The 26667-nt window shown below is 42.9% G+C and overlaps 1 protein-coding gene across 2 annotated transcripts in view; it reads right to left on the reverse strand.

Annotated features, from left to right (window-relative positions):
* mccc2 (methylcrotonyl-CoA carboxylase subunit 2) overlaps positions 1-23914 on the reverse strand; it is a 150977-nt gene extending 127063 nt beyond the window's left edge. Inside the window, exons 1-2 of one of the 2 annotated variants that reach the window (XM_068028822.1) lie at positions 23685-23914; positions 17469-17535 (exon numbers count right to left, since the gene is read on the reverse strand). In XM_068028822.1, the coding sequence (XP_067884923.1) occupies positions 17469-17535; positions 23685-23819 (202 nt within the window). In that variant the 5' untranslated portion in view covers positions 23820-23914. The remainder of the gene's footprint in view (positions 1-17468; positions 17536-23684) is intronic. The other variant, XM_068028821.1, reaches the window with a different exon arrangement.
* Positions 23915-26667: the final 2753 nt, after the last annotated feature.

Below are 26667 nucleotides of genomic sequence, written 5' to 3' on the forward strand. Positions count from 1 at the left end.
TCTCTCAAAGGGTTGTGCAACTTTGGAACTCTCTGCCTCAGAGGTGGTGGAGGCGGGGACATTGAATATTATTAAGGTGGAGGTAAATAGATTCAAGCAGAGTTCCATATGACAAAATTAATAGTTCCATTTGGCATGTGTGATTTCCGTCACATTAGGTAAGGGAATCAAAGGTTATCTGGGGTAGATGGGGGTGTGGAATTCGAGATACAAACAGGTCAGCCATGATCTTATTGAATGTCAGAGCAAACCAGAGGGCCAAATGGCCTACTTCTGCTCCTAATTTGTATGTTCGTAACCTTTCCATAGGTAATACTGATGTAGTCGCAAACCACAGATGCCCTTTATACATAAAAATATGGCACTGGCAAATAAAAACAGAATAAAACTGGATGGACCACCCAGTATTGACTTAAGCATCGAAATGACAAAGGCACACCCTGCCCAGTCGACCCTGCCAAGTTCTCCTCACTAACATCTGGGGACTTGTGCCAAAATTGAGAGAGCTATGCCAAAGACAAGTCAAGCAACAGCCTGACATAGTTATACACTCAGAATCATACCTTAGAACCAATATCCAGGACTCCTCCATCACTATCCCTGGGTATGTTCAGTCCCACCAGCAGGACAGACCAACCAGAGGCGGGGGCACAGTGGTGTACAGTCAGGAGGGAGCAGCCCTGGGATCCTCAACATTGAGTCCAGACCCCATGACTTCTCATGGCACCAGGTCAAACACAGACAAGGAAATCCCCTGCTAATTACTAGATACTGCCTTCCCTCAGCTGATAAGTCATTGCTCCTCCATGTTGACCACCATTTGGAAGAAGCACAGAGGGTAGCATGGCCATGGAATGTACTCTGGGTAGGGGACTTCAAGAGTGGCTCAGTCACACCACGACTCACCAAGCTGGCCAAGTCCTGAGAACGTATCTTCCAGAATGGGCCTGCACAGATAGTGAGAGAAGCAAGAGGGAAAAACCTACTTGACGTTGTCCTCACCAATCTACCAGTTGCAGACACATCTGCCCATGACAGTATTGAAATGACCACCGCGCAGTCTTTGTGGAGTCAAAGTCCCATCTTCACAATGATGATACTCTCCATTGTGTTGTGTGTGGCACTCTTTTCTTTCTTTTGGGCCTCCTTATCTCGAGACAATGGATACGCACCTGGAGGTGGTCAGTGGTTTGTGAAGCAGCGCCTGGAGTGGCTATAAAGGCCAATTCTGGAGTGACAGGCTCTTCCACAGGTGCTGCAGAGAAATTTGTTTGTCGGGGCTGTTGCACAGTTGGCTCTCCCCTTGCGCCTCTGTCTTTTTTCCTGCCAACTACTAAGTCTCTTCGACTCGCCACAATTTAGCCCTGTCTTTATGGCTGCCCGCCAGCTCTGGCGAATGCTGGCAACTGACTCCCACGACTTGTGACCAATGTCACACGATTTCATGTCGTGTTTGCAGACGTCTTTATAGCGGAGACATGGACGGCCGGTGGGTCTGATACCAGTGGCGAGCTCGCTGTACAATGTGTCTTTGGGGATCCTGCCATCTTCCATGCGGCTCACATGGCCAAGCCATCTCAAGCGCCGCTGACTCAGTAGTGTGTATAAGCTGGGGGTGTTGGCCGCTTCAAGGACTTCTGTGTTGGAGATATAGTCCTGCCACCTGATGCCAAGTATTCTCCGAAGGCAGCGAAGATGGAATGAATTGAGACGTCGCTCTTGGCTGGCATACGTTGTCCAGGCCTCGCTGCCGTACAGCAAGGTACTGAGGACACAGGCCTGATACACTTGGACTTTTGTGTTCCGTGTCAGTGCGCCATTTTCCCACACTCTCTTGGCCAGTCTGGACATAGCAGTGGAAGCCTTTTCCCATGCGCTTGTTGATTTCTGCATCTAGAGACAGGTTACTGGTGATAGTTGAGCCTAGGTAGGTGAACTCTTGAACCACTTCCAGAGCGTGGTCGCCAATATTGATGGATGGAGCATTTCTGACGTCCTGCCCCATGATGTTCGTTTTCTTGAGGCTGATGGTTAGGCCAAATTCATTGCAGGCAGCCGCAAACCTGTCGATGAGACTCTGCAGGCACTCTTCAGTGTGAGATGTTAAAGCAGCATCGTCAGCAAAGAGGAGTTCTCTGATGAGGACTTTCCGTACTTTGGACTTCGCTCTTAGACGGGCAAGGTTGAACAACCTGCCCCCTGATCTTGTGTGGAGGAAAATTCCTTCTTCAGTGTGGCACTACCACTGTGCTAAATGGGAAAGATTCTGAACAGATCAAGCAGCTCAAAACTGGGCATTCATGAGACGTTGTGGGCCAGCAACAGCAGAATTATATTCAACCACAATGTGTAATCTCCCAGCCCGGCATATCCCTCACTCTACCATTACCATCAAGCCAGAGGATCAAACCTGGTTCAATGAAGAGTGCAGGAGGGCATACCAGGAGCGGAACCCGGCATACCCAAAATTAAGGTGCCAGTGTGTTGAAGATACATGCATACTCAACAATGGGAGCAGCATGCGATAGACAGAACAAAGTGATCCTACAACCAATGGATCAGATTAAAGCATTACAGTACTGCCACATCCAGTTGTGAATGGTGGTGGACAATTAAACAACTAACTGGAGGAAGAGGCTCCACAAATATCCCCATCCTCCACTTGTTGGAGTCATACCTAGCAAAAAAGTAAGATAGCTGTGGTTGCTGGAGGCCAATCATTTTAGCCCCAGCGCATTGCTGCAGGAGTTCCTCAGGTTACTGTCCCAGGGCCAACCATATTCAGCTGCTTCATCATAAGGTCAGAAGTGGGGGTGTTCGCTGATGACTGCACACTGTTCAGTATCGTTCACAACTCCTCAGATACTGAAGCAGTGCATGGTGTTGCAAGGATTTTTGTTTTTATCAAAAAAAGTTAGGATTCTGTGCTCTTAAAAACTGAAAAGGACTTCAGTGGACATTAAGACATCTAGAAATAGCTGAGTTTTATGGATATTTTGAAATAAAGTTCAACAAACGCTGAACTGATAAACGAGGACTGGAATTCTGGTAATTTCAAGGAAAACAGCAGGGGGTTGGCCTTAGAGCTACCCTCTGTTATGACAAGAGAGAGAGTTTAGGACTGGGCATGACTTGTTTCCAGAAGGTTTTGATTTCAGTCTTGAACTTGAAAAAGTTAGAGGGTTTGGACATAAAGCAGGCATTTGAATTTGATTTTGACCTGCCTGGAGATCAGAAGACGACCCAGAAAAAGTATTACCTGTCTGTAAAGAATCCCTGCATCAAGTGTGGTTCCTGTTGCCTCCTGGGTTTAAGAAATCCTGAACACTGGAAGAAACCTTTTACTGCGATACTACTGCTGTAAGACCTAAGAAGTGCCGCACATCTGATGGAAGACCTTATGTGAAGCCTTCTACTGTTGAAGTTCTTTGAACGCCTACCCATCACAGACTGTTCATCAACCTCACCTGGAAAAACTTCGAGTGGCATCCAACTATTCTACTTTGGGACACCTCGCCAAACCAAAGAACCTCCTTCCAGATCATGATAGTCTAAGTCTTTTTTATTCCTTTCATTCCTATGAAACAGCTGTAAACAAAAATCTTTTAGCCCCTGGTTAACCGGTTTTTGGATGTATGTGCGTGTGCATGAGGGCTAGGGAAAAATAAGGAGCTTTAATGGGCAGCACAGTGGCGCAGTGGTTAGCACCGCAGCCTCACAGCTCCAGGGACCCGGGTTCGATTCTGGGTACTGCCTGTGCGGAGTTTGCAAGTTCTCCCTGTGTCTGTGTGGGTTTTCGCCGGGTGTTCCGGTTTCCTCCCACATCCAAAGACTTGCAGGTGATAGGTAAATTGACCGTTGTAAATTGCCCCTAGTGTAGGGAGGTGATAGGGAATATGGGATTACTGTAGGGTTAGTATAAATGGGTGGTTGTTGGTCGGCACAGACTCGGTGGGCCGAAGGGCCTGTTTCAGTGCTGTATTTCTAAATAAATAAATATCTCAATTCATATACAGATTTACTTCATTATTGGTTAAGACTTGGCTTTATAATAAACGGTTAATTTTGTTGTTGATTAAGAAACCTGGTCGGTGTCCTTTATTCTGGGGACAAATAACGTATCTAATTGGCTGTTTCGGCAAATGGGAAAATTTTATTGATATGCTGTAACCTGTGGAGAAGTGGGACTGAATTAACCTCCTACCATGGTCATAACAGTGGCCACATGCAGCAAGACCGGGACAACATTCAGGCTCGGGCTGATAAGTGGCAAACAACATTGATAAGTGGCAAACCCCACACAAGTGCCGGGCAATGACCTTGCCAACAAGAGAGAATTTAACCATCTACCCTTGACATTCAACTGCATTACCATCACTGAATCTCCTACCGTCAACATCCTGTAGAGGGGGTGCTGGTAGAAACGGAACTGGAGCAGCCATATAAATACTGTGGCTACAAGAACAGGTCAGAGGCTGGGAATTCTGCAGCGAATGACTTCTCAATGCCTGTCCACGATCTACAAGGCGAGGAGTGTGACGGAATACTCTCCACTTGCCTGGACGAGTGCAGCTCTAACAACACTCAAGAGGCTCAACACCATCTAGGACAAAGCAGCCCGCTTGATGGGCACCCCATTCACCACCTTAAACATTGACTCCCCCTCCACCACCATCGGCGTACAGTGGCAGCAGTGTGTACCATCTGCAAGGTACACTGCAGCAACTCGTCAAGCCTCCTTCGTAAGCACCTTCCAAACCCGTGATCTTGACCATCGAAAAGGACAAGGGTAGCAAATTCATGGGAACCTGCAAGTTCCCCTCCCAGTTTCAGACCATTCTGACTTGGAACTATATCACTGTTCCTTCACTGTCACTGAGTCAAAATCCAGGAACTCCCTCCCTAAAAGCACTGTGGGTGTACCTATACTCCATGAACTGCAGCAGTTCAAGAAGATGGCTCACCACTACCTTCTCAAGGGCAATTAGGGATGGGTAACAAATGCTGGCCTGGTCAGCAAAGCCCACATCCCATGAATGAATTAAAAAAAAATCTGCTCTAGATATCATCAAATCTGTCCATAGGTGGTGTAATGGGACCTGTGTGGACAGGACACGCAACTGTGTGTCTCCTTAACCAGATAGAAGAACTGTTGATGAACAGCGCAAAGTCTGAACCATAAAGTGTAAGCTGGAATAGTGAGTTCACAGAAACATAGAAAATAGGAGCAGGAGTAGGCCATTCGGCCCTTCAAGCCTGCTCCGCCATTCATGATGATCATGGCTGATCATCCAACTCAGTAACCTGTTCCCGCTTTCCCCCCATATTCTTTGATCCCTTTAAACCCAAGAGCTATATCTAACTCCTTCTTGAAAACATACAACGTTTTGGCCTCAACTGCTTTCTGTTGTAGTGAATTCCACAGGTTCACCACTCTCTGGGTGAAGAAATTTCTCCTCATCTGTCCTGAATGGTTTACCCCAAATCCTTAGACTATGACCCTTGGTTCTGGACTCCCCCAACATCCTTCCTGCATCTACCCTGTCAAGTACTGTTAGAATTTTATAGGTTCAATTTCAACTCAATTTCAAATTAGATACAGTAAGCACAATAAGCAGATGAAAAGATTGGACTAAGAAAAAAGTAAAAACAATTTAATTTTCATTTTTAAGTCTCCAACAACATTAAAAGCTAAAGTAACGATACTCCACGTCTGTAAAAGTTTCAGTGCCAGAGAGGTTGTTTGGCAGTCATTAAGACTTATTCCATTGATAAAAAGGGTACTTATATTGAAATGGGCAAGCCATAACTTCCTGTGGCGAGTTTAGTCTGTATTTACTGTGTCAGGAATGTCACACTGTTCAATACATTTGAATGGAGAGCCAGATGGTGAGATGCTGTTTTCGCACAGTTTATGGCAGAGCAGTGCATCTCAGACATGATATTCCAGATTTTCACATCTAATTGCACATCTGCCCTCACCTGAAGCTGCTGTCCGATTTGCACATAAAGGTGAACGCCATTAGCTTCACCATGATTTTCACAGAAATATTTTGGCCCAAGAAACACTGAGCACTAAAAAGAGCTGGAGCACCAAGTAATGGAATTATAAGCCCGTCACAAAAGGTTAGAGAGCAATGATTAAGTCCTAACTCAGACCAGACATGAACAAAAGAGCATAAGCAGGAGAAAAAAAGTTCTTCTGATACAAAACATTCGCAAGAGGAAGGCAAACGAAGGAAGCTCCTAGTCATAGAGTCATTTATGGCACAGAAGGAGGCCGTTCCGCCCATCGAGTCCCTGTCAGTTCTCCACGAAGCAATCCAGTCAGTCCCACTCTCCCGCTTGCTCCCCATAGCCCTGCAAGTTTATTTCCTTCAAGTGGCCATCCAATTTCCTCTTGAAGTTATTGATCAATTCCGTTTCCACCACCACTGTAGCCAACAAGTTCCAGGTCCTTACCACCCGCTGCATAAGGAAGTGCCACCTCATATTCCCCTGCATCTCTTGCCCAAAACTTTCAATCTGTGTCTCCTAGTCCTATTTGTTAATTGGAACAGTTTTTCCTTGACTAACTTAACTAAGCCTGGCATAATCTTGTACACGTCTATTGAATCTCCCCTCAAACTCCTTTGTTCTTATAACAAACCCAGCTTTTCCAACCTAACCTTGTAACTAAAATTCTCCATCCCTGGAACCATTCTGGTAGATCTCCTCTGCACCCTCTCAAGGGGCCTCGCATCCTTCCTGAAGTGTGGTGACCAGAACTGGATAAAATACTCCAGTTGGGGCCTAATCAGAGCTTTATGACAATGCCTCTATTATGGAGCCCAAGATCCCATATACTTTATGGACCATTCTCTAAATATGTCCTTCCACCTTCAAAGATCGATGTACATGCACCCCCAGGTTCCCCTGTTCCTGCATATGCTTTAGAACAGTGTCATTAAGTATAAATTGCCTCACCCTTTTCCTACTGCAAAAATGCATCACCTCACACTTGTCAGTATTAAATTCCATTTCCCACCTCTCTATCCCTTCTGCTAGCTGGTTCCTGTAAGTGGTTCCTATCATCCTCACCGTTTGGTGCATCTCCGCATTTGGTGTTGTCAGCAAATTTTGAGATTCTACTCTGTATTCCAAGATCCAAGTCATTTATATATAGGGCGACACAGTGGCACAGTGGTTAGCACTGCAGCCTCACAGCTCCAGCGACCCGGGTTCAGTTCTGGGTATTGCCTGTGCGGAGTTTGCAAGTTCTCCCTGTGACCGCGTGGGTTTCCGCCGGGTGCTCCGGTTTGCTCCCACAGCCAAAGACTTGCAGGTTGATAGGTAAATTGACCATTGTAAATTTCCCCTAGTGTAGGTAGGAGAACGGTGGCGATGTGGTAGGGAATATGGGGTTAATGTAGGATTAGTATAAATGGGTGGTTGTTAGTCGGCACAGACTCGGTGGGCCGAAGGGCTTGTTTCAGTGCTGTATCTCTAAATAAAATAAAAGCAGTGGTCCCAGCACTGACCCTTGGGGAACATCACTGTCTACGATTCTCCACTCTGAAAAGCAACCATCAACTACGACTTCTTGTTTTCTGTCCTTAAGCCAATTTTCTATCCAATTGGATGCTGACCCTCCTATTTCATGAGGCTCAATTTTCTTAACCAGCCTTTTATGTGGTACCTTATCAAATGCTTTCTTAAAATCCAAACAGCCTTCTCAAAAGAAATAACTCCAATTCTAATGTTCTGCCTGAAAACAAATCTTAGTTTCCAATCTTCACTTTCTGGCAGCCATTCACTGCTACCAACGTTAGAGAAACCGTGAAGCCTGTTTGTGACGAAGACACTGAGACTAGGATGCTTTGGTGGAGACTGTTTATTGCTTGCCACGGAGCTCGCGTCTACCATCTCACAGACCGTGACAGACAGACCGACACGCACACGCGCACACACACACACCACCTGTTCACCCCATTACCTTCAACAACTAGGTATTTAACATCCATTAACAGAATTTATGAGACACTAACAGATTCCTCTCTTCTCTTAGATGGCCCTCTTCAAGGACATCCAACAATTTCTTTGAACAATCATCTATCTTCATAAAACAATCTGACAACTGATGACTTGCGTCAACCCATTTTATTTTGGAAATTTCTTTTCTTTCCAACATTTCTTTTATACACGCGAGATCAATCCTCAGCTTCTTTACCGTGATACTTTTTGTCGAATGGACATTATCCCAGAAAGAATGGTTATCTATAGAGAATTCTATGGGAAAGTTTTGCTCCGATTGTCCCTTATATCAGATTTCTTTTAAAATATTCGATAAATACATACCCATATCTATCGCTATCAATGCAAGTGCCTCAGCAGCTAAGGTGCTTTTAACTATCCTCTTTATTTTCTTCGATTCCCAGGCTAATGAACAACATTTATCATTTTTTCCCACCAAAAATATAACGAATCCTGCTCCGCTTGAAAAACCATCGGGAAGATTAGCGTGTGAGGCATCACTAAAAATGAGTAATTTCATTTCTTCTGGGTCACTTGAGTGTACATTTGTCTAAACTCAATCTCTTCAATGTCTTATTTGCTTTCAGCACTTCGCCAACAGTAGCCTGTTTCAGGATGGTGCTCAATTCTAATACATCATAGCAAGCATCCAGCCTAGTTTGTGTGCACAACCAGCTCAACTGCCCGGTGAAGCTCCTTAACTGGTCAACTTCTTCCTTGGTTGCAGAGTCTTCCTTTTGAGGGGATCTGGCCCGATTTATTGGGATCCTATTAACATTCTCTAGGTAAGGCTATTGATTTAGGGTTACCCCCAACTTAGTCTGCCTAATATTCAACCCTATATATTTAAAAGCTCTGGAAGCCTGACTTCCAATTTTAAATTTTTGCAGAACTTTATCTACCACAAATTTCTCAAATGCCTCAGATCCTCCCCAGAGAAAATCATCCACGTGCATCAAGAAAATGCCTGCTTGTTTTTCTTCATAGTACTGATAAAACATTGCCAGATCCACTTTTAGCTGAGTACAACCAGCTTTTAGTATGACGGACCTAACTGAAAAATACCACACCCTGATGCATCATTCAGCCCATAACCACATTGTTTAGCTTCCATAATTTCCCCTCTGCATCTCCAGCCTCTTTTAGTGACTTTAAAAAAACTTCCCTTTGAATTTCTCCCCTTGCAAAAATGATACTTTGATGTCAATGGACTTACATTCCCATAAGTGTGTCGCAAAAAGGGCTAGGAAAATTCTCAAACTTGCTTTTCCTGCTGTTGGGGAGTCCACTCTAACCTCTTGGTCACCTAGTCATTCCTCAAATCCCTGAGCTACAAGTCTGGCCTTAGCTTTAAACGTACCATTGGGAAGTACTTTCTCTGTTTAGATCCATCTTTGGGACAATGCTGGTTGTCCTCTATCTGGCACCTCTGTGTGTACACCAAACTCTCTCCAACTGTCAAGCTCTTTGTTTTAAATCCTTTACCGACTTACCATCTAACTTGTTAGTAGGCACTAGAGCTTCTCTATCATAAGGGTTCCTACTTCTTGTAGTGCTCCTCGCCTGCTCTCTGGTCCTTGCTCTTGTGAAACCACATCCCCTACTAGATTTCCTATCCCTTTCTGGACTGCTACTACTCGACATGTCCCTCCAATGATCAGACTACCTTTCACAAGTTCATTACCTTTTCCTGGACTATCTTCAGGCCCACTGTCTGAATTTACACTCCATCTGCTTTCCTTCTGCCAATCTAAAGGTCTGATATCCTGTCCCTTGTCTTGCACATTCAGCCAATGTTTGTATTTTCCTGTGGCCTTTCCTGCCCTTCCTAAAATGGTGACTTCCCTCCATTCACTAGCCGCTTCTGGCATATACATCACCCTAGTCCCAACTTTCGGGATAAATGGCCTTATCTTGATCTTCACTATTGTTATGACCAAGGCTGGAGGAATGCACTGTTAATTCAGTCCCACTTCTGCACAGGTCAAAACACATCAATAAATTTTCCCACTTACTGAAACAGCCAATTAGATACTCTATTTGTCCCCAGAATCAATCACACCAACCAGCTTTTTTGAAACAAAAAAATTATCCATTTATTGTAAAACCAAGTCTTATCCAACAATGAAGTAAATAAATAAGCTAATCGAAATATTAAAACCTCGTATTATCCTAGTCCTCACGCGCATACATCCAAAAACATGTTAACCAGAAAAAAAGGGATTTTTGTTTATAGCTGTGTCAAAGAAACAAGAAAAAAATTTATACTGAAGCGAAGAGTTGGAAATCCTTTGATTTAGCAAGGTGTCCCGAAGTTGAATAGTTGGATACCACTCAGTCTTTCCAGGCGAGGTTGATAAACAGTTTGTTTTGGGTAGGTGTTCAAAGAAAGTCAACTGCAAAAGCTTCACATAGGTCTTCCATCAGGGGTGCAGCAACAGGTGTCAATTCTTACACATTCGGTTCAAATCTTTTAAAGGTGCAAAGCTTCCGCAAATATTCAGGATTTCTTAAAACACCGGAGGCAACAGTACAATTTGATACAGGGATTCTTCAGAAACAGAAGGAAATAGGAATCTGCCACATTTGAGATACAGGGTTTCTTCTCAAGAGATGCAGGATTCTTTTTCAGAGAACAGTGGGCAGGTTTTCTCTTCTCCAAGCAGAAACAACAACTGACTGTTTCAACAGTTCAACTTGAAACTAAACTTTTCTAGAAACAAATCACATGGCCACCATAAATCACTCCTTTGTCACATGTTTGTAAACATTTGTCCCTTCAAGTCAGAAAACAACCCCCCTGTTGTGTTCTTTGTAAACAGGTGTTTTCCAGTAACTGTTTACATTCCACTCTCAGGTGAAACTCCGTCCCAAACCTTTTTTTTCCTTTTTAAAAAACCACAAAGTTCAGCCATCTCCACATGATTCAACGTCTATGTCAATGACACAAAACTAGGTGGGAATGAGTGTTGTCAGGAAGATGCAAAGCATCTTCAAGAGGATGTGGAAAGACTTAGTGAGTGGGCAAGAATGTGACAGAAAGAATACAATGTGGAAAAATGTGAGGTTATCCACTTTGGTAGGAGGAACAGGTGTGCAGAGGATTTCTTAAATGGTAAGAGATTAGAAAGTGTAGATGCACAAAGGGACCTGGGCGTCCTTGTTGGTAAGTCACTGAAAGCTAACATGCAGGTGCAGCATGCAATTAAGAAGGCTAATGGTACGTCAGATCGCAAGAGAATTTAAGCACAGGAGTAGTGAAGTCTTGCTTCAATTGTATAGAACCTTGGTTAGACCTCACCTGGAGTACTGTGTGCAGTTTTGGTCCCATTACCTTAGGAAGGATATTATTGCCATAGAGGGAGTGCAACAAAGGTTCACCATACTTGTTCCCAGGATGGCAGGACTGTCCTATGAAGAAACATTGGGGAAACTGGGCCTGTATTCTCTAGAGTTTCAAAGAATGAGAATTGATCTAATTGAAACCTACAAAATACTTAAAGGGATAGACAGGGTAGATGCAGATAAGATGTGTCCCCTGGTTGGGGAATCTAGAACCAGGGGACACAATTTCAAAATAAAGGGGGGAAGCCACTTAGGACAGAGATGAAGAGAATTTTCTTTACTCAGAGGGAGAGGGTTGTGAATCTTTGAAATTCTCTATACCTCTTTAACACCCTGCTTCGAGATGTTAGGTCTCACTAAAGAAATACTATAACGTGCCAACTGTGTAAACTGCAAAGCTATAGATTTCCCAAAGATAATGTCCTTATCGTGCTCCATATCCAATTTCATCTGAGCCTTTTTCGTAGACGGTTTATTTAACAGCAAAAAGGTATTTCACTGGATACTACATCCGCACTAATAAAATTGTTTACCCCTGCTATTTTACACGGAATTACTACTCTTTTTAGTGATTTCAACGTGTTGTCATTCCCAAACCTGAAGACAGGGAGAACTGTCATATTCTTTGACCTTAATTCGGTCTTCCTTATTCAAAGAATCCATGTAGCACCTTAACCAGTCCACTCCACATACTGTGGACGTACACACACTGTCTAGTACTGTGCAATTGAACGAATCTGTGACGAGGATACTCAATACCTGACTGAAGCTTCTCCTGACTTGTTCAATTCCTTCTGATTGATCAGTAGCGTCATCCTCACCTTCCATGTCATGTATCATCTCAAAAATCCTATTATTCCTTTTTGGACAATGTAACACATAATGATACTTTGAGTCACATTGGAAACACCTGTTGACCACCCTTTGGTCGTTCCTGGGGTTCATCCTTCTGCCATAATTACCCAATTCCTGCCATCTGTTATAGCTGCCGAAAGGGTCTCTATCCTCATTCATTTTGTTTGTGATTCTCTTTTTGTAGTCACGGGCCCCATATTTGAACAGCCTCGAAATGCTGTTAGCATTGTATCCTTCACTTTTGGTATCACTTGCACTTACACCATGAAAGCGGCCAGAAAGGAATGTTTTCACAAAAATAATTTCAGTGCATCAGACATCTGATCAAAAGGCATATCACTTGCTTTGAATCTAACACTGGTTAATACCAAGAGCCTATCCATGTTTGATACCCTAGCACAATCTGACAATTTGAAGGCAAGTACTGATTTAGGAATTTCCAAGTAGAATTGCCGCAACCTTGCATATAGTCAGTAAAACTCCATAATATATTCTTCTATGGAAGAACCATCATTTTTCTAAATTTATCAAAGTCCGACCATGCCTCATAGGCAGTCAATAAGTTGTCTTTCATATAAATTTTATCCATAAATTTTAAGAGACTGTCCAAACTTTCCTCATTGTCCAAATGATGAGCTTCTAACTCAGAGAATACTTTGCCCCTGACCTTGCTTCTGGCGGGAAATGAACGTGCAAGGGTCATTTCTTGCTTCAACAACAAGAAATGCTGGATTCACTCAGCAGGTCTGGCAGCATCTGTGGAAAGAGAAGCAGAGTTAACGTTTCGGGTCAGTGACCCTACTTCGGAACTGACAAATATTAGAAAAGTCACAGATTATAAACAAGTGAGGTGGGGGTTGGGCAAGAGATAACAAAGGAGAAGGTGCAGATTGGACCAGGCCACATAGCTGACCAAAAGGTCACGGAGCAAAGGCAAACAATATGTTGATGGTGTGTTGAAAGACAAAGCATTAGTACAGATTAGGTGTGAATATACTGAATAATGAACATCAGCAAGTGCAAACCTGAAGAAAAACAACCTGAAAAAAACAGTGGGTAAGCAAACTGAACAAACTAAGATGAAATGAAATAAATGCAAAAAAAGATTGTAAAAAATGAAAAAAGGAATGCAAAAAAAAAAAGGAAGAAAAAATAACTAAAAATGACTAAAAATGAAAGTAAAGTGGGGGGCTGTCATGCTCTGAAATTATTGAACTCAATGTTCAGTCTGGCAGGCTGTAGTGTGCCTAATCGGTAGATGAGATGCTGTTCCTCGAGCTTGCGTTGATGTTCACTGGAACACTGCAGCAATCCCAGGACAGAGATGTGAGCATGAGAGCAGGGGGGAGTGTTGAAATGGCAAGCAACCGGAAGCTCAGGGTCCTGCTTGCGGACTGAGCGGAGATGTTCCGCAAAGCGGTCACCCAGTCTGCGCTTGGTCTCCCCAATGTAGAGGAGACCACACTGTGAGCAGCGAATACAGTATACTACATTGAAAGAAGTACAAGTAAATCGCTGCTTCACCTGAAAGGAGTGTTTGGGGCCTGGGATAGTGAGGAGAGAGGAGGTAAATGGGCAGGTATTACACCTCCTGCGATTGCAAGGGAAGGTGCCCTGGGACGGAGACGAGGTGGTGGGGGTAATGGAGGAGTGGACCAGGGTGTCGCGGAGGGAACGATCCCTTCGGAATGCTGACAGGGGAAGGGAGGGGAAGATGCGACTGGTAGTGGCATCACGCTGGAGGTGGCGAAAATGGCGGAGGATGATCCTTTGGATATGGAGGCTGGTGGGATGAAAAGTGAGGACAAGGGGAACCCTGTCACGGTTCTGGGAGGGAGGGGAAGGGGTGAGGGTAGAGGTGCGGGGAATGGGTCGGACACGGTTGAGGGCCCTGTCAACCACAGTGGGGAGAAATCCTCGGTTGAGGAAAAAGGAGGTCATATCAGAAGCACCGTCATGGAAGGTAGCATCATCAGAGCAGATGCGTCGGAGACGGAGAAACTGGGAGAATGGAATGGAGTCCTTACAGGAGGTAGGGTGTGAAGAAGTGTAGTCGAGGTAGCTGTGGGAGTCAGTGGGCTTATAATGGATATTGGTAGACAACCTATCCCCAGAGATGGAGTCATTTTTAGTTATTTTTTCTTCCTTTTTTTTTTTGCATTCCTTTTTACATTTTTTACAATCTTTTTTTGCATTTATTTCATTTCATCTTAGTTTGTTCAGTTTGCTTACCCACTGTTTTTTTCAGGTTGTTTTTCTTCAGGTTTGCACTTGCTGATGTTCATTATTCAGTATATTCACACCTAATCTGTACTAATGCTTTGTCTTTCAACACACCATCAACATATTGTTTGCCTTTGCTCCGTGACCTTTTGGTCAGCTATGTGGCCTGGTCCAATCTGCACCTTCTCCTTTGTTATCTCTTGCCCAACCCCCACCTCACTTGTTTATAATCTGTGACTTTTCTAATATTTGTCAGTTCCGAAGTAGGGTCACTGACCCGAAACGTTAACTCTGCTTCTCTTTCCACAGATGCTGCCAGACCTGCTGAGTGAATCCAGCATTTCTTGTTTTTGTTTCAGATTTCCAGCATCCGCAGTATTTTGCTTTCATTTCTTGCTTCCTTTGGTAAAGACGTAACCCGTGTCCATAGATCAATGTCATTCTTCCATTGATCATAAGGTTCGGCTTCACAAAACAGCGATGGAAAATCATATCCTGACACCTTACACCTGGTTTCAGTCATCTTTCTTCAAAAAAAAACTCCAATTACAGCCTTCTCAAAAAAAAACTCCAATTCTCATCTCCTGTCTGAAAACAAATTTTAGTTGCCAATCTTCACTTTCTGGCAACCATCCTCTGCTACCAATGTTAGAGAAACTTCCAAGCCTATTTGTGAAGAAGGCACTGAGACTAGGATACTTTGGTGGAGACTGTTTATTGCTCTCCACTTCTAACAACACACAGCCAGTGCTGACTGGTTCTTCTTTATATGTACATCTGAGTACAATTAACTAATCAACACCTGTTCACCCTGTTGCCTTCAACTACTTGGTATTTAACATCCATTAACAGAACTTATTATATATTAACACAGATGGACCAATTTGCTCACATCCCTCCTGGGGATAGCAAGCACAATAAAAATGAATGTACTCCCCACCTCATCTACTTTTCTCAGAGACTGCCAGTGAGGGATCCAGTCCAACAATTCTGAGTGATGGACAAGCACTTCTCCAGGTTCCTTTCGGGCAGGCAAGAAACTCCAAATGACACCAAATTCCCAAACAAGCAGGCTCAGCTTTTCAAATCTCGAGCATCATTACTGGCCAGGCCAATTATAACAAATTATAACCTGTATATAGCCAATTCACACATAGGGGCCAGAGCCCCTAGAACAGCCCTCTTACATGTACTGCTCTTTTCATACATCACAGAGATCAACAGAAGCCCAGAAATGACTCAAAGGAGCAAAAATATTAATAAGCCTAGCAAAGAGCCTGGGCTTCACTGAAAGAAAGGTAATGCCAAAACAAGTCAGCCAGTCCATTAATTGGACAAGCTGCATATTTTATTATTTTGGACCATGTTTTCAGGAAGAGAAACTATATTTACCAAGTGGAATTTATTTTGACTGCAGTTATATTTGTTCAGTTGGTGTCTGTGAAATAAAGCAGCTTAATGACTCTTATCTAGCCTCATTTTACCCAATATTTCTTAGCAGCCTTCAAGAAGATTGAAGAATTGCACCAAACAGCACTTTCAAAAGGCACAATATATAGTTCAGATCCTATTGTTATACAAACAAGAAATGCTGGAAATACTCAGCAGCTCTGGCAGCATCTGCGGAGAGAAAAGCAGAGTTAACGTTTCAGGTCAGTAACCCTTCTTCAGAACTAGCAAATGTTAGAAATGTAAAAGGTTATAAGCAAGTAAAGCAGGGGTGGGGCAAGAGATAACAAAGGAGAAGGTGTAAATAGGACAAGGTCACAGAATAGCTGACCAGAAGGTCGTGGAACAAAGGCAAACAATATGTTAATGGTATGTTGAAAGACAAAGCATTAGTAGATAGGGTGTTAATGGACTGAAAATTGAACAGCCGCAAGTACAAACATGAAAAAAAAACAGTGGGTAAGCAAACTGAACAAACTAAGATAAAATAAACACAAAAAAATATATTTTAAAAAAAGGAAAAAGAAAAAAATAACTAAAAGTAAAATGGGACACAAGCAGGACCTCGAGCTTCCGGTTGCTTGCCATTTCAACATTCCCCCCTGCTCTCATGCTCACATCTCTGTCCTAGGATTGCTGCAGTGTTCCAGTGAACATCAATGCAAGCTTGAGGAAGAGCATCTCATTTACCGATTAGGCACACTACAGCCTGCCAGACTGAACATTAAGTTCAATAATTTTAGAGCATGACAGGCCCCCCATTGTACTTTTATTTTTAATTATTTTTTCTTTTTCCTTTTTTAAAATTTTTTTTTGTGTTTATTTTATCTTAGTTTGTTCAGTTTGCTTACCTACTGTTTTTTTTCATGTTTGTACATGCAGCTGTTCAATTCCAAATCATGAGAGGGCTGGACAGAGTAGATAGGGAGAAACTGTTCCCACTCATGAAAGGATCAAGAATGAGAGGGGACAGAGTTAAGGTAATTGGCAAAAGAAGCAATGGCGACAAAAGGAAAAGCTTTTCATGCAGCGAGTGGTTAGGATCTGGAATACATTGCCAGAGAGTGTGGTGGAGGCAGGTTCAATTGAGGCATTCAATAGGGAATTAGATAGTTACCTGAAAAGGAAGAACGTACAGGGTTATGGGGAGAAGGCAGGGGAATGGCACTAAGTGAACTGCGCACTCGGCAAGCTGCTGCAGACATGATGGGCCAAATGGCCTCCTCCTGTGCTGTAACAATTCTGTGTGAAGAGCACCACAGGATCTTTTACAATTAGCTAAAAAAGTAGACAGGACCTCAGGTTAATGCCTCATCTAAAAGACAGTGCCTTTGAAAATGCAATATTCCCTCAATATTGCACTGAAGTGTCAATTCACAATGTGGTGGAGTGCAACGTGAACCCACAAGCTTCTAACTCAAAGAAAAGTTGCCAACAACTGAGCCATAAAAAAATTTGAATGTTAAAAAAAAAAATCACACTTTGTTGTAGACTTATTTATTTTGGTGAAAGTTGTTGACATTGACAATAAAAAGGGTGGGAAAGCAATCAATTTAACATTATTGTTTTTCGCAAACACTTACCCAATCTGATTTTCTCTGCTCGTTCGTTCAATTCTGTAACTAGTATTTTCATTCGTTCATAATTTTCCTTGAAGATAAAAAAGATTTGGTGAGACTACACTTTATTTTGTATTTCTATTTTCTCCCCACTCCTTTCATAGTAATTCACATCTACAACATCCAATTCTAGCCACATGAAAAGGTAAACAGGCAAAAGATTATTCACAGTAATCAAGGCCAATATAAAACGATTTGTGAAACAAAAACATAGAATGCTGTGTGGGGACATGGTGGCGTAGTGCTAATGTCACTGAACTAGTAATTGAGGCCCAGGTTAATGCTCTGGGGCCACAGGTTCAAATCCCATCACGACAGCTGGTGGAATTTAAATCTCAATAAAAATCTGGAATTGAAAGCGAGTCATAGTAATGGTGCCATGAAACTATCAATTGTCGTTCACTAATATCCTTTAGGGAAAGAAATCTGCCGTCCTTACCTGGTCTGGCCTACTCGTGACTCCAGACCCACAGCAATGAGGTTGACTCTTAACTGCCCTCTGAAATGGCCTAGCAAGCCACTCAGTTGTCAAGGGAAATTAGGGATGAGCAACAATGTTGGCCTTGCCAGCGATGCCCACATTCCATGAAAGAATTTTTAAAAACAGGTCATTCAGCATCTGTGGTGAGAACAGATTGTACACAATTCAATTCTGAAGAAGGATGTGCAACCCAAAACATAGACTCCTCTCCATAGTTGCTGATTGACTGGTTGTATCTTCTCTGATTTGTTTCCTGTTTTCGTTTCAGATTTCCAGCATCTACAGAATTTTGCTTCTTTGCCGAGTAGGCAAAATAGATACGGTCAACTACAGGCTCATTAGACTTACTTCCATTCCACATAAAATCAGGAGTAAACTTGAGGATCATCATACCATAATAACCTAGTAATCAGCAGTCAGCATGGATTCAGAAGATCTTGTCTGGCCAGCCTCCTGGATTTCTGAAGAAGTGTTATCCCAAATGGATTATGGAAATCCCCAAGATATAGTATAAAAGGTACCACATAAAAGTCTTTTAAACTAAATGTAAATGTGTACAATAGATAACATTTTATGCAAACAAATGTAAAGAACTACACATAGGAAAAAAACACAACACATGTATTCCATGAATGGTGATGTAATAACGAAGGAAGATGTTAAAAGTGATCTGAGAGTCTTAGTGGACATGATGCTCAACATGTCCAACCAGTGGAAAGCCAACAGAATATTGAACTACATAGCCAAAACCATGCAAGGGAAAAAATTCTATAAAATGGCTTTGATGCCATGGGCAATTTTGACTTTTGAGGGACCAATGGGTGGAGCATGAATTGAGGGCCCAAGATTGGGCCAGGGCAGCTACCAGCAATGTAAGATGCAGAGGAATGGGGGGAATAATTCAACACTTACCATTGGTGGGACTCTTCAGTTGTATCACCTATGGAAGTGGTCAGTGTGTGCACAGGTTATAAAATCTTTAGAAAGAAGAGGAAAACTGGCAAAGGAGTAGCAGCAATGTTGATAAAAGATGCTATTACAGCATTAGAAAGTGGGGACACCAGTAAAGGTGAGCAGGCAGTAAAAAAACTCTCTGGGTAAAAGAGAGGAATAGAAAACGATGCAAGACTTTGGTGGGAGTTGTCTACAGACCTCCTAATAGAAGTGAAGAAATAGTGGGATGCTTGTTGCAAAACCAGAGTGATTATAATGGAGACTATAATTTTCACATAGACTGAGAAGCAGAACAGCTCAAGTCTCAAAGGCAGAAAATTTCTTGGGTGTATTAGAGACATCTTTCAGGAACAATATGTTCTCAAACCAACAAGAGAACAGGCCATACTAGATTTACTGATGTGTAATGAGCCCAAATTAATGAATCATCCACAGCTAAGGAAACACCTAACTGTCACCCTAACATTTGATATTAGCTTTGAGAGGGGGAAGAGTGAGTCACAAATTGAGGTTTTAAATTTAGACAAGGCTGACAAGATGAGGCAGAAATTGACCACAGTGAACTGGTCAAACTGTTAACTGATAAAACGACAGATAAATAGTGGGAAGTGTCCAAAGAAGTAGTTGATACAACACAAGAGCAGTACATTCCTTTATGAAATGGCTTTGATACTATGGGGTCCATTTTGACTTCTTGCTAAAAAATTTTAAAACTTTCACCACAATCTTGATTAGCAACACTATCTTTGAACTCTTTTTATCAATCCTCAGTAAAGTGGGGATTGCCCCATTCTACCATGCCATTTTGAAAAAAAATGAACATTTTTTTATTATATTTTCATTAGGATACAAAAGTTGGGAATAAAATACATAACTCATGTTCAAAGCTCTTTGCAAAACAGCTAATTACACCAGGAAGACTTTTCCTGACTTTGTAGCATGGATGAAATCAGTTATTTAATAGCCAAGGTAATCTGCAGAACACAGATTCACACCTACCCTCTGCAGAGCAACAACATGCATCTTTGTAGTACCTTTCACATAGAATGTCCCAAGGTGCTTCATAAAGAAGAAATGGATACTAAGCAGTATGTAAGTGTTAGAAATGAGCAAGATCATGCTTGAAATAAGCTTCAAGACTTTTCAAGACAAGAAAAGTAGCAAGATGAAGGGATTGCAGGAGGCAGTTTCAGAGAAGAGAATGGAGACGTTTGAGAACTGTGACACCAATGGTAGAGCAGTGTGAGGAATACACAGATGGTCAGAGTCGGGTGGCTGAAGGGCATAGGCGAGGATGTAAGACTAGGGGAGGTTGCAGCGATGAAGAACAAGGTCACACTGTTTTATCAAAAAAAGATTTTGAATTTGATAAATTGGAAAGAAACGGAACCAATGGAGATCATGAAGCATGTGATATTTTGTGCTGGACAGAAGATGAGCTACAGAGTTTGGAAAAGGTGGTGTTTGCGTAAGACAAAATGCAGGAGACTGCAAGGGGAAGAGGTGGAGGGAGGAAGGAGGCGGGAGTCAGAAAGGTCAGGTCTGAAGGCAACAATAGCATAATAGTTTCAGCAACAGTCTGAATAAGGATGGAGGCAGGCTATCTTGCAGAGCAGAGTAGAGGGCGGCGCAGTGGTTAGCACCGCAGCCTCACAGTTCCAGGGACCCGGGTTCGATTCCAGGTACCGCATGTGTGGAGTTTGCAAGTTCTCCCTGTGTCTGCGTGGGTTTTCTCCGGGTGCTCCGGTTTCCTCCCACATGCCAAAGACTTGCAGGTTGACAGGTAAATTGCCCATTATAAATTGTCACTAGTATAGGTAGGTGGTAGGGAAATATAGGGACAGGTGGGGATGTTTGGTAGGAATATGGGATTAGTGTAGGATTAGTATAAATGGGTGGTTGATGTTCGGCACAGACTCGGTGGGCCAAAGGGCCTGTTTCAGTGCTGTATCTCTAATCTAAATAAGCGATCGTGAGGATGGATAGCATATGGAGTTTGAGCTCAGCTCAAAGTCAAACTTCACAGCAAGATTACACACTATTTGATTCAGACTGACCAAGCAACCAGGTATTAGATGGTTTTGGTCAACAAAGAAGTTCTGGCTAATTCATGACTGGATATTGGGTTGCCACTTTAGCAGCAGAGAAGTGGTGGCAAGGGTAAAAAGATAAAGCTTGGTGTCATCTGCATAGGTTTGGAAAGCGAATCTTTGCCTGCAGATGTCACCAAGGGATGACAGGGCAGCGCAGTGGTTAGCACCGCAGCCTCACAGCTCCAGCGACCCGGGTTCGGTTCTGGGTACTGCCTGTGCGAAGTTTGCAAGTTCTCCCTGTGACTGCGTGGGTTTCCGCCGGGTGCTCCGGTTTCCTCCCACAGCCAAAGACTTGCAGGTTGATAGGTAAAATTTGCCATTGTAAATTGCCCCTAGTGTAGGTAGGTGTAGGAGAATGGTGGGGATGTGGTAGAGAATAGGGGATTAATGTAGAATTAGTATAAATGGGTGGTTGTTGGTCGGCATAGACTCGGTGGGCCGAAGGGCCTGTTTCAGTGCTGTATCTCTCTATGACATAAAAATGAGAAGATACAGCAATGGGGTACTCCAGATGCAACTGTGTGGGACTGGGTTCAGAAGCTGTTGCTTGAGACATGCTGCCTACGTTGGAGCAAGTAAGACGGAGTGGAACCATGCAGGTGCCGACCCACAAACTAGACCACAGAGGGGAGTCACTGGAGCATCAAGGAGTGGTCACAACACCAGAGATCAAGGAAAGCTAGCAAAGCACAGTGGCAGCTATCAAGGGTGTGAGATTAGGGACCAAATAGGAGAGTGGAGACAGAGGGCACAGCAGAGATACTAAATGAGAACTCTACATCTGTCTTCACTAAAGAGGAGGATGGTGCCAATATCATAGCAACAGAGGAGGTAGTAGTGAAATTGCATAGGATAAAAAATAGAAGAGGAGGTACTTAAAAGATTAGCAGTCCTCAAATAAAAAGTCACCTAGTGCAGATGGGATGCATCCTAGGTTGCTGAGGGAGGGAATAACTAAAATTGAGGTAGGTTTAGTCACAATCTTCCAATCGTTCTTAGATATGGGAAGGTGCCAGAGGATTGCAAATGCTACATCCCTGTTTAAAAAATGGGAGAAATAAACCCAGCTACTACAGGCCAGTGAGGTTAACATCAGTAGTTGGAAAACATTTAGAGACAACAATCTGGGACAAAATTAATTTGCAATTGGAAAAGCTAATCAATGAAACTCAGCACAGATTTGTTAAAAGCAAATCCAACTTGATTGAGTTCTTCAATGAAGTAGAGAGAGGGAATTGACAAGGATAGTGCAGTTGATGTTGTGTATCTGGACTTTCAAAAGGCATCTGACACAATACCACATAATAGACTTGTTAGCATTCTGAAAGCCCATGGGATTAACAGGACAGTCGCAGCGTGGATACAAATTTGGCTAAGGGGCAGAAAGCAAAGAGTGATGAACAGTTATTTTCCAAACTAGAGCGAAATAAATATACAGTGGTGTACCCTAGGGATCACTGCTCTTTTTGATATATATTAATGACATGGACTTGGGTATACAGGCTATGATTTCAAAGTTTGCAGATGATATAAAACCCAGAAATGTGGTAAACAATGAGGATAGTAACAGACTTCAGGAGATTTAACACAATAAATATGACATTACATTTTGGTAGGAAGAGTGAGAGACAATATACAGTGAGACTGGGGGTGTTACGTACATAAATCTTTGAAGGTGGCAGGACAATATGAGAAGGCTGTTAAGGCATATGGAATCCTTGGTTTTATTAATAAAAACAGAGTACAGAAGTTGTACTACACTTTTATCAAACACTGGTTCAGCCTCAGCTGGAGTATTGTGTTCAATTCTGGGCATGATGTCAAGGTCTTAGAGGGGGTGCAGAAGTGATTTACTAGAATGGTACCAGGATGATGTACTTCAGTTATGTGGAGACTGGAGAAGTTGGGAATTGTTCTCCTTACAGCAGAGGAAGTTAAGGGGAGATTTGGTAGAGGTTTTCAAAATCATGAGCAGTTTTGATAGGTAAATAAGGAGAACCTGTTTTGAGTGGCAGAAGGGTCAGTAATCCGAGGACACAGATTTAAGGTGATTGGTAAAAGAACCAGAGGTGACGTGAGGAAACTTTTTTTTTTAAAACACAGTAAGTTGTTATGATGTAGAATGCACTGTCTGAGAGGATGGTGGAAGCAGATTCAATAGCAACATTCAAAAGAGAATTGGATAAATACTTGAAGGGAAAAAAATTGTGGGCCTATGGGGAAGAGCAGGACGAGTTAGATCTCTGAACCAAAGGGCCAGCACAAGCACAATGGGCAACTGGCCTCTTTCTATGCTGTATGATTCCATGGCTGTGACCAGAGTCTTGATGCTGTAAGGCTTCGAACTAGCACCAAACATGCAGCCAGGTGGTAACTACACGTTCAAGGACTTGAGAAGGGCTCACAGAAATATATGACCTAGACTTCTCCAAAATGTCAAGAATTTTACCGCTTAAAACAATCACGCAACTGGGGTTCAATGTTATATTACAGTATCACTGCGACTTGTGCACATCCTTTCTTGCACAATTCAGTGGTAGGAAAACCCTCTGCTCTTCATGTGGATCCTGCCCATAGTGGGCACGGTCTGACCACCCCCCAACTGTGCGATTGATATTTCCAGGCGAGTCCGGGGCTCCAGGCGCGGCCTACCTGGAAGAGTTCCGAGTTGGTCTCGGGCTCCGAGCCAACAATCGCCACTTTGTCCCCGTGGTAACAGCGAGACCGCGGGGCAGCCCAGGCGCACGCTCTAAGGAGGCAGAGCCGCAGCTTTGGCGCGTGCTGCATCCTGTCGCCGGCCCAGCTTATCTGACCAGAATGTGTATGTGTGCAAGCCCGGCCTGCATACGCAGACTTGGGGCTCCGCCTCAGTCACTCCTGAGCCTACTCTCCCAGCGAATCCCAACACATTGTCGACATCGCCCTCCCACATTCAGAGGGCACATCCTGACTCTGATCCCCAGTGCATTCCAGACTACTCAAATAAATAGTTTGCAAAGATTAAGCGGCAAAGAATAAACATTTTCGGAAGAACGGAAAGTCGTTCTGCAGAGAATAACAGCTTATCTTATTCATAGGTCCAAATGTCTAAAGTTAAACCCGGACTGCTTCATTCTTAGAGCCAACACAAATTAGCAAACTCACTTGAAAGCCAAAAGCATGAAATAATGATAAAGTGATGTTGCAGGACACAGGAAGTTACGAATGGACTTTCACAGGTCATTATGGATGTCCTGCAATTCACACTATTCATAAAATAAGTAGATGGGCTGGGGAATGGTAGCAGGATTTTAATGATGATATAAGCACTATTTGTTATGCACTGGAATAGGAAACATGAAACATACATGATGGTGGGATATCCTTAAAATGATGGAAAATCAATAGATTTTTAATGTGCATACTGTCATGGTCCTGTAGTTTTTTTTTCGGAATATGCGGTTTGCCTTTAAGGTTTGCAAAGGATTAGTATTGCTTTAAGAACCAGCAAGCCTCAGGAGTTATAGAAAGGTACATTTTCGGTTGCCATTAGAAACAGCCATTTAGAGACTGTGATTCAAAGGGTGCATTCTGGTTACCATAGATACAGCCACTGGGAGTGAGTCTCATGCAATACATTAGTTACAATTCAATTTTTGAACTGGCTTTTAGTTGAAGACAGTTTGTTCTAACAGAACACAGAGACATACAGACACAGCTGGTGTTGGCACCTGGAAAAAGAGCTCACAACCATTTAAACTGAAGGAATAGGATTTTAGTCTGTTTAATTATTACCTCTCAAAATTCTTTAAAAAGTCAAACCAAAACAGAGATCACTGGTAATTTAAGTTGAAGAAAGGGAAGTTAGACTGTGACAATCTTTTATCCCTCAAAAACTCTAAAGTCAGATTGATTCTGTTGAAAGTGTTTGCAAGTCGTTAATTGTTGAAATTTGCTGGAGAAGGAAAGCAACATTCTGTGAGGACTTCAAGCAACATTCTGTGAAGACTTTTTTTATTATTAATTCATGGAATGTGGGCATCGCTGGCTAGGCCAGCATTTATTGCCCATCCCTAATTGCCCTTGAGAAGGTGGTGGTGAGCTGCCTTCTTGAACTGCTGCAGTCCTTGTGAGGTAGGTACACCCACAGTGCTGTTAGGAAGGGAGTTCCAGGATTTTGACCCAGCGACAGTGAAGGAATGGCGATATAGTTCCAAGTCAGGATGGTGTATGACTTGGATGGGAACTTGCAGGTGGTGATGTTCCCATGCATCTGCTGCTCTTGTCCTTCGAGGTGGTAGAGCTCGCAGGTTTGGAAGGTGCTGTCTAAGGAACCTTGGTGCGTTGCTGCAGTGCACCTTGTAGATGGTACACACTGCTGCCACTGTGCGTCGGTGGTGGAGGGAGTGAATGTTAGTAGATAGTGTGCCAATCAAGCGGGCTGCTTTGTCCTGGATGGTGTCGAGCTTCATGAGTGTTGGTGGAGCTGCACCCATCCAGGCAAGTGGAGAGTATTCCATCATACTCCTGACTTGAGCCTTGTAGATGGTGGACAGACCTTGGGGAGTCAGGAGGTGAGTTACTCGCAGCATTATTCCTATCCTCTGACCTGCTCTTGTAGCTACGGTATTTATGTGGCTACTCCAGTTCAGTTTCTAGTCAATGGTAGCTCCTAGGATGTTGATAGTGGGGGATTCAGCGATGGTAATGCCATTGAATGTCAAGGGGAGATGGTTAGATTCTCTCTTGTTGGAGATGGTCATTGCCTGGCACTTGTGTGGCGTAAGTGTTACTTGCCACTTGTCAGCCCAAGCCAGGATATTGTCCAGGTCTTGCTGCATTTTACCCGGACTACTTCAGTATGTGAGGAGTCGCGAATGGTGCTGAACATTGTGCAATCATCAGCGAACATCCCTACTTCTGACCTTATGATTGAAGGAAGGTCATTCAAGCAACATTGGACTGTAAATTTGCATGGATTCTAATTTTTTTCTATTTGAAATGTTTATATCTTCATAGTGTTTAAGAATTTAGTTCTTCTAATTAAAGAGTTAATTTGTTGGTTTAATGACACCTGGTTTGGTTAGCCTCATTCGGGGGTTAATAGATGGTACAATTTGGTTGGATCTTTCTTTAATTTGGGAAGTTTTAAATGATATGTTAGGCGATCTGTGGAGCAACGGGATTGAATTATCAGTGCGTTTCTCCCACCACAATCATAATCGTATATTTTGATTGGGGGCTTTGACTGGAGCGGTCGGTCCTAGCATATTTATTGGGGGCTCGTCCACGACTTGAATAACATATTAATTGGGGGCTCGCTCAAGATTTGAATCATATATTAATTGCGTTTCTGGATTTGAATCATATCTAAATTGGGGGCTCGCTGGCAGTTGAATCATATTTATTTCGGTGGCTCACATCTGGAATCAGAATGAGACTAATCTGGAGGGCTCACATTTGGAATCATAGTAATTACTCGTCTCTGGGATAACATATTTAAATTGGGGTCCTGCGTTTGGCATCAGATTAATTGCTCTTGAGTCTGGAATCTTATCAATTGGAAACTTGATTGTTGGGATCTAAATCTGACACCAATTACAAAGAAATTAAAAGAACCAGGTCTCTTGAATTATAAGGTATAGTCGATACCATT

This window comes from Heterodontus francisci, chromosome 4, assembly GCF_036365525.1.
Source record: "Heterodontus francisci isolate sHetFra1 chromosome 4, sHetFra1.hap1, whole genome shotgun sequence".
NCBI classification, from domain to species: Eukaryota; Metazoa; Chordata; class Chondrichthyes; order Heterodontiformes; family Heterodontidae; genus Heterodontus; species Heterodontus francisci.